Source organism: Lipotes vexillifer, unplaced genomic scaffold (genome assembly GCF_000442215.2).
Source record: "Lipotes vexillifer unplaced genomic scaffold, Lipotes_vexillifer_v1.1 scaffold1011, whole genome shotgun sequence".
In the NCBI taxonomy this organism is placed as follows: domain Eukaryota; kingdom Metazoa; phylum Chordata; class Mammalia; order Artiodactyla; family Lipotidae; genus Lipotes; species Lipotes vexillifer.
The window spans coordinates 4,431,347-4,438,859 of NW_006787698.1; the positions used below are offsets into that span (position 1 = coordinate 4,431,347).

The 7,513-nt window shown below is 61.3% G+C and overlaps 2 protein-coding genes across 2 annotated transcripts; both read left to right on the forward strand.

Moving 5' to 3' along the window:
• The first annotated feature begins 331 nt into the window (after positions 1 to 331).
• Positions 332 to 4,196, forward strand: PPAN (peter pan homolog). Its single transcript, XM_007460649.1, has 12 exons — positions 332 to 402; positions 491 to 661; positions 1,150 to 1,251; positions 1,444 to 1,494; positions 1,602 to 1,772; positions 2,460 to 2,536; positions 2,732 to 2,839; positions 2,947 to 3,070; positions 3,163 to 3,241; positions 3,361 to 3,490; positions 3,564 to 3,730; positions 3,821 to 4,196. The coding sequence occupies exons 1-12, from the start codon at positions 385 to 387 to the stop codon at positions 4,030 to 4,032; spliced, it is 1,410 nt and encodes a 469-aa protein (XP_007460711.1). The 5' UTR covers positions 332 to 384; the 3' UTR covers positions 4,033 to 4,196.
• Positions 4,197 to 4,573: 377 nt separating this feature from the next.
• On the forward strand, positions 4,574 to 7,507 carry P2RY11 (purinergic receptor P2Y11). The gene is made up of 2 exons (XM_007460648.1): positions 4,574 to 4,601; positions 6,230 to 7,507. Exons 1-2 carry the CDS (start codon positions 4,574 to 4,576, stop codon positions 7,333 to 7,335), a joined length of 1,134 nt encoding a protein of 377 aa, XP_007460710.1. The 3' UTR covers positions 7,336 to 7,507.
• The last annotated feature ends 6 nt before the right edge of the window (positions 7,508 to 7,513 follow it).

Consider the following 7,513-nt stretch of genomic DNA (forward strand, 5'->3'; position numbering starts at 1 on the left):
GGCGCCAGTGTGCCAAGTACTGTGCATACATCATCTCTCTTAATTCGCGGGTCAGAGAGGAAATGATGATCATCCTCACTTTGGGATACTTTAGGAGCCTTGGAGTGGAGAACGTGTGCCTCAAAATCGCACAGCTGGTGGAAATGGCCGAGGCAGGATTCGAATCCATGGCTCATTTCGAACCGTGCCCCCCCCCCCGGTTTCCACAGAAACAGGCACCAGGTGTCTCCATAGCAACCCCTCCGAGGTTTCCCGCGACCTGGTGCGCAAGCCCATGTGGTGACGTCATCAGGCAGCGGCGCCTCACGTAGTCGCCTCGCCGGCGCCGGAAGTGAGCTGTGCGGCGCCGGAAGCAGCCCGCAGAAGAGTCCTCGAGACGGTGGCATGGGGCAGTCGGGGCGGGTGAGGCGTGGCGGCCGGGAAAGCGGGCAGCGCGGGTGGGGTACAGGCGGTGGCCGCAGTGCTCACCTCTTGCCTCTCGACCCCGCAGTCCCGGCACCAGAAGCGGGCGCGCGCCCAGGCGCACCTCCGCAACCTCGAGGCCTATGCCGCACAGCCGCACTCTTTCGTGTTCGCTCGGGGCCGCGCGGGTCGCAGCGTCCGACAGCTCAGCCTGGACTTGCGGCGGGTCATGGAGCCGCTCACCGCCACCCGCCTGCAGGTCTGCATCGCCCAGCCCATCTCCACCCGCCGTGGGCCCCGTCTTCTGCGGGGATGGCTCCATCCTCGAAACCGCGCGAGGCCTCAGTCTCCCTGGCTGGAGAAAGGAACCCTTATGGGGACCATCGTGGCTGCCTCTCAGGGCTTTGAGTGGCAGCAGCGAGGGCGAGCAGATGAACCGCACCCAGCTTGGCTGGGTGCCTCGGGCTGGTAGTTAAGAGGGGACTCTGGAATCAGCAAAGCTGGCTTCTCTCAAAGGCCTCGATCAAGTTACTTAACCTATCTGGGCCTCAGTTGGCTGTCGAGGGACAGAGGCGGTGCTCAGATTCAAGTCTGACTGTCTCTAGAGGCCAAGAGCATTCCACTCTTCTCTCCTCCCCCCTTCTTCCGAGGATTAAATGCAAGAAAGGGCATAACAGCTTAAGCATATAGGCTTTGTTCAATAAGGGGATATCAGTGATCATCGCTTTTTCTTTTTGTCGTTTCTAGATTCGAAAGAAAAACTCTCTGAAAGATTGTGTGGCCGTGGCTGGGCCCCTTGGGGTCACACACTTTCTGATCTTGAGCAAAACGGAGACCAGTGTCTACTTTGTGAGTGGATGCTCTCACCCCTCACTCCCCCACCCCCTCCTCCTCCCCCAGCTCTCATGATGACCCCTTGTGCCTCTGAGCTGCCGTGATTCTGGCTTCAAAGTAAACGCTCTGAAGAGATGGGCAGAGGTTCCCATTCCCCCTGCTCCCTAGTTGGACACCTTGACCCTCACTGATCCTTTTTTTCTGTAGAAGCTGATACGCCTCCCGGGAGGCCCTACCTTAACCTTCCGGATCAACAAGGTAAGGACTAGAGGTGGTATGAGGCCTCTGAGGGGTAGGAGCTGGGTTTGGGGATTGCCCCAGCCACGTGTGCTTGGCAGTTATCCACTCGTCACCCTGTCCTGCAGTACACCTTGGTGCGTGATGTGGTTTCTTCGCTGCGACGTCACCGCATGCACGAGCAGCAGTTTGTCCACCCTCCTCTCCTGGTGCTCAACAGCTTTGGTCCCCACGGCATGCACGTGAAGCTCATGGCCACCATGTTCCAGAACCTGTTCCCCTCCATCAACGTGCACAAGGTGGGCTGGGCCAGGCGTGGTGGTGGGGCAGGCAACAGTTACCACACACAGGCCCTTGGGTTGATTGCTCAGTCTTCACCTCCTAGCATTGAGGCTGAGAGCTCCGGGTTCTGAGGTCGAATCCCACTCATAACATTCTGTGACACTGCACAAGAGGCTTCCCCCATGAGCTGCCATCCCATCTGGCAGGTGGAAAACTATGTCCATAGTGCTTTATTTTCTAAACGCATGTTGAGTGCTGGTCTAAGTAGAGTAGTGTGTATTGTGGCTCCATTTTACAGAGGGGGAAACTGAGGCTGGCAGAGGTGAAGTCAGTAGTCTCAGGTCAGATACAAGGGAGAAGAAGGCAGGACCGGATTTTTAAAATCTGTCTGGCAGCAGAGCCCCTGCTTCTAATCCGTGGTACCAGTGGCTCTCAAATTAGCCTTGTTAGATGCCAGTCACCAGGAAGTCCGGTGTCGACGGCCTCAGTGGGCCTCGGACGCGGGATTTCTAGCCAACGTCCAGGTAGCCCATGGACACCAATTGCAGCCCCATCCATCCCTGCAGTGCTGTCAGCACTCTGTGCCCTTTTACTGTGAGGTTTCAGGAGTGCAGCCATAGCCGGGGCTTAGCATGGGCTCCAGCACACAGTGAGGCCTGGGTGCAGCTCACGTGGTGCCGTGCCTTCTCTTCTCTCCCTCCCAGGTGAACCTGAACACCATCAAGCGCTGCCTTCTCATCAACTACAACCCTGACTCCCAGGAGCTGGATTTCCGCCATTAGTGAGTCTGGGGTGGGGTGGGGTGGCGGGTGTGGCCCCGCTCTGCGGCTGATGACAGCACTGCTGCTGAGCCTCTGTGATTGCTTAGTTTCAAAGTACACACTCCGATGGACTGTGGAAAGGGTTGGTGGGGGGTGGAGCTGGCCCGCGACCCCATGGCTCCTGACCCCATTCTCCCTCGCCCTGACCCCTGCAGTAGCATCAGAGTTGTCCCTGTGGGCGCAAGTCGTGGGATGAAGAAACTTCTTCAGGAGAAGTTCCCCAACATGAGTCGCTTGCAGGACGTCAGTGAGCTGCTGGCCACGTGAGGAGGGCTCAGGGTGGGGCGGGGGGCCACCGCACGCCAGCGGGCCCCAGAGCTGTCCCAGGAGCCCGGGATCCCCTGCTGAGCCCCGTGTGTGCCCCACACAGGGGCGCAGGGCTGTCCGAGAGTGAAGCGGAGCCGGACGGCGAGCACAACATCACTGTGCTGCCCCAGGCCGTGGCAGGGCGCGGCAACATGCCGGCCCAGCAGAGCGCTGTGCGGCTCACCGAGGTGAGGCCCCGCCCAGGCAGGCCCGGTGGCTTCCCCCAGTCTCAAGGAGGGACTGACACACACTCCCCCAACCCCCTCCCCCGTGCCTCCAGATCGGGCCTCGGATGACACTGCAGCTCATCAAGATCCAGGAGGGTGTAGGAGAAGGGAACGTGCTGTTCCACAGTTTTGGTGAGGACGGGGCTGGAGGGGCACCGGGGTCTGAGGCCTGATCGAAGGTGGGTCTCAAGGTGCTGGGGGGCTCACCTGGATCTTGGTGAAGGCCTCAGTGGCCGTCTCTTCCCATTTAGTGCACAAAACAGAGGAGGAACTGCAGGCCATCCTGGCAGCCAAGGAGGAGAAGCTGCGGCTCAAGGCCCAGAGGCAGGACCAGCAGACCCAGAACGTTCAGCGCAAGCGAGAGCAGCGAGCGGCCCACAAGTGTGTGGTTGCCAGGCGGGTGAGGCGGGGTCCTGGGCGCAGGCTGCCACGTTGACCCGTGTTCCTCCTCCAGGAAGAAGAGCCTGGCGGGCATGAAGCGGGCACAGGCAGAGGCCGAGGGGGACAGCGATGCAGAGGACCCCGGGGCCCCTGCAGAGGCAGAGGGGGTCGGCCAGCAAGAGGAAGAGGAGGATGAGGCCGAGTATTTCCGCCAGGCTGTGGGCGAGGAGCCTGATGAGGGTGTGTGGCAGGCAGGGGTCAGTGTAGCTGGGCACCATGGGCTTGACTGTCCCTGTGCCCTGGTGGCCCTGACACAGTCTCTTCCCACAGACATGTTCCCAAAGGCAGCCAAGTGGAAGCGGCCTGCCGGGCCCCCAGGCAAGAAGCGACGGGTAAAGGAACGGAAGCCTGACAGAGGCAGTGACCAGAGGCCTCCAAAGGCCAAGGGCAGACACCCGGGGGCCCAGGCCAAGGTGGGACCCAGAGGGGCTGCCCGGGACCACAGGCGAGGCCGACCGTGGCCACCTAAGAGAGTAGCCTGAGGCCAAGCCTGGGTGGCAGGTGGAATGCCCCAGATTGGGGCCTGAGAAATGCTGCCCTGGGCTCCCCACCTCCTGGGCCTCCAGGTGCAGCCCTTGGTTTCCTTTCATAAAGGAGAACTGTTTTCCTAACCTCCCCCTCTAATAAACTGATTTCTCATGAGTCTTAGTCTGTGCTTGAAATGGGGGGCCTGCTTTCTGCCCGAAGCCTGGGCCCATTTCCCCGACCCTGGGCAGTGGCAGTGCAGGGCCTTGTTTCACAGGCAAGGGTGACGGGAAGATTTGACCCTGCTTTGGTGCCTTGGGTTCCTGGGCCCCTCCCCCAGCCTACCAAGGGCCCCCACAAGCAGATGGGCCAGCTCTGGAGGATTGGGTGTCATGAGGAAGGAAACCGGGAGTGGAAGTGAGGCGTGCGCCCAGACAGACCAGCTCTGCAGGCTGAAGGAGGTGCTGCTGGGAAGGGGAGGGGCCGGCAGCACTGCTGGTAGCTCAGCAAAGGACCGTGTGCAGTACAGCACACGGGCCGCAGACCCAGAGGCAGGCCATGCAGGCCACGGCCACCACCACCTCAGGTGAGGAGCCAGCACTGCTGGGTCGGTTGAGCCAGGCACACATCCAGGGCCATGGGGGTGGAGGTGGCCGGCTCCTGGAAGGCAGAGGGGAGAAGGGGTTTAGAGTCACGTCTGGACCGACTTCCTCCCAGGGCGGAGGGATGGGATAGGAAGGCAGAAGTGAGAGTGGGGTAGCTGACCGGGTCAGGGAAGGGGTACGTGCACCTGGCACAGAGCTCCTGGCCAGCCTGCTGGACCAACTGGGAACAGGCCAATTCTCAGGTTGGAAAGTTGAGGCTGAGTGGGGCGTGTGAAGGGTCAAGTACAGAGCTCAGCTTCCCCCCGCACTGCTCAGTCCCAGGTGCTGTTCTGGGCACTGGGAAGCCAGTAGCAGGGCACTGCCCCACCCTCAGGAGGGAACATTCTGTGGATTTTTCTTACAGTGATCAGATGGAGTGACAAGCTGTGGCAAAAAAATAAGGGTAGGGGACCAAGGGTGCAGTCACATGTTAGGGTGATCTCAGGTCCTCTCTCAGGACCAGACCAGGAGGAGGTGAGTGGGACAGCCTTAAGGATGCCTGTTGCCCGTGACTCAGCCAGTGCAAAGACCCTGAGGCAGGCTGTGCCTTAAGGAACAGCGAGGACACTATGGTCACAGGGAGCTGGGAGTGGGAAATGAGAGAGCCAGTGGGGTGGGAGGGATAGCTCCTGCAGGGCCTTGTGCGAAAAGGTGAACGCTGGCTTTTCCTCCATGTGAGGAGGAAGCCGGGGAGGGCTGGGAGGATAGGGATGTGACCTGTCTCAGGTGCCCTTTGGAGGATGTGAGAGAACAGATGGGTGAGGGCCAGAGCAGGGAGACCGGAGTGCAGCCAACAGGTAGATGGTGGGGGCTGGACTTGGGTGACACTAAGGGGGTGACAGACTGACAGATCGGACTGGGGGTTGTGTAGTGGGTGGGACACTCCCCTGGGCTCCTGCTCCTCCACCCCAGGCCCCGGTGGCTCTGGTTGGTCACCGCCAGGTTACATGCGTCCCTGGTTCTTTTCCTTTACTTTTATTGTTATTTATTCGGCTGCGTCGGGTCTTCATCGCTGCGCGTGGGCTCTCTCTAGTTGTGGCGAGTGGGGGCCACTCTTCGTTGCGGTGGGCGGGCTTCTCATTGCGGTGGCTTCTCTTGTTGCAGAGCACGGGCTCTAGGCGCGTGGGCTTCAATAGCTGTGGCTCGCGGGCTCTAGAGCACAGGCTCAGTAGTTGTGGTGCACAGGCTTAGTTGTTCAGCGGCATGTGGGATCTCCCCGGACCAGGTCTCGAACCTGTGTCCCCTGCATCGGCAGGTGGATTCTTAACCACTGCGCCACCAGGGAAGCCCACGTCCCTGGTTCTTGCTTCTTCTGGTTCTTGATGGTGCGGGACACAGAGAGGGGCTGAATGAAGAACTCTTTGCTTCTAACCGCTCTGGGCCTCTGGGCCTCTTTGTACAGATTCCCTCTGTACGAAGGAGCCGTGGTGTGGAAAAGTACTCAGCGGAGTATGCCCCGCAAAGGGCTCCTGGCGCACAGCCGGTGTGGGTGCCGCAGTGTTTCTGACTCTGAAGGCGGCGGGAGCCATGGTCAGGGACAGGGCTGATGCAGCAACGCTCTCTGCCCCAGGTCCCACACACTGCCCAGCCAACTTCTCAGCGGCTGCTGACCACATCCTCAGCGGCTTCCAGGAAGACTTTCTGTGGCCCGTGCTGGTGGCTGTGTTTCTGGTGGCCTTGGCTGGCAACAGCCTGGCCCTGTGCCGCTTCTGTACCCGGGAGCATCGCCCCTGGCGCCCAGCCGTGATCTTCTCAGCCCAGCTGGCAGTCAGCGACCTGCTCTACGCCCTGACGCTGCCCCCCCTGGCCGCCTACTTCCACCCACCCAAACACTGGAGCTATGGGGAGACTGCCTGCCGCCTGGAGCGCTTCCTTTTCACCTGCAACCTGCTGGGCAGCGTCATCTTCATCACCTGCATCAGCCTCAACCGCTACCTGGGCGTTGCCCACCCCTTCTTCACCCACAGCCAACTGCGGCCCAAGCACGCCTGGGCTGTCAGCGCTGCTGGCTGGGCACTGGCGGCCCTGCTGGCCGCACCCATGCTCAGCTTCTCCCACCTGAGTGGGCCACAGCAGGAAGGCAAGTGCACTGTGGACAGGCCTGAGGCCTGCATCAAGTGCCTGGGGACAGCGGATGACAAGCAGCTTGAGGCCTACAGGGTCTACAGCCTGGCGCTCGTGGCTCTGGGCTGCGGCCTGCCGCTTCTGCTCAGCCTGGTGGCCTACGGTGCCCTCGGGCAGGCCGTGCAGCAGAGCCACGGCATGACAGCGGCCAACAAGCTGCGCGTGATGGTGCTGGTGGCCAGTGGCATTGCCCTCTACACTAGTTCCTACGTGCCCTACTACGTCACGGGGGTGCTCAACGTGTATGCCCGGCAGCGCTGGAGAGCCCTCTGCCCAGGCTTTGCAAGTGTGGCCCAGGCTAAGGCGGCGCTGGGCTGGAGGACGTACGTGGCCCACCAGGTAACACGGGGCCTCGTTCCCCTGGCCATCTGCATACACCCGCTGCTCTACATGGCTGTGGTACCCAGCCTGGACTGCTGCCGCCGACGTTGCCCTGGCTGCGGGAAGGGACAGGCCCCAGAGAACACGGAGTGCTCCGGCCAAGCCCTGCCCCTCAATGTCACAGCCACCCCCAAAACCTCGGGGCCCCAGTCCCCTGAGTTGAGCCCGTGACCTGGCCCATCTTCAGCCCCCTCCTCATCACGAGACACCGGGACCCAGCAGCAGAATGGAGGCTGAGAGCACAGCAGGCCCCTGGCTCTGATCCCCCCAGAGGCCCTGAGCCAAAACTTCCTCCCCAAAGAAAGGCCTGCAGTGGGACCAGGGAGCGCCCAAGCCAGAGCAGCAGGAA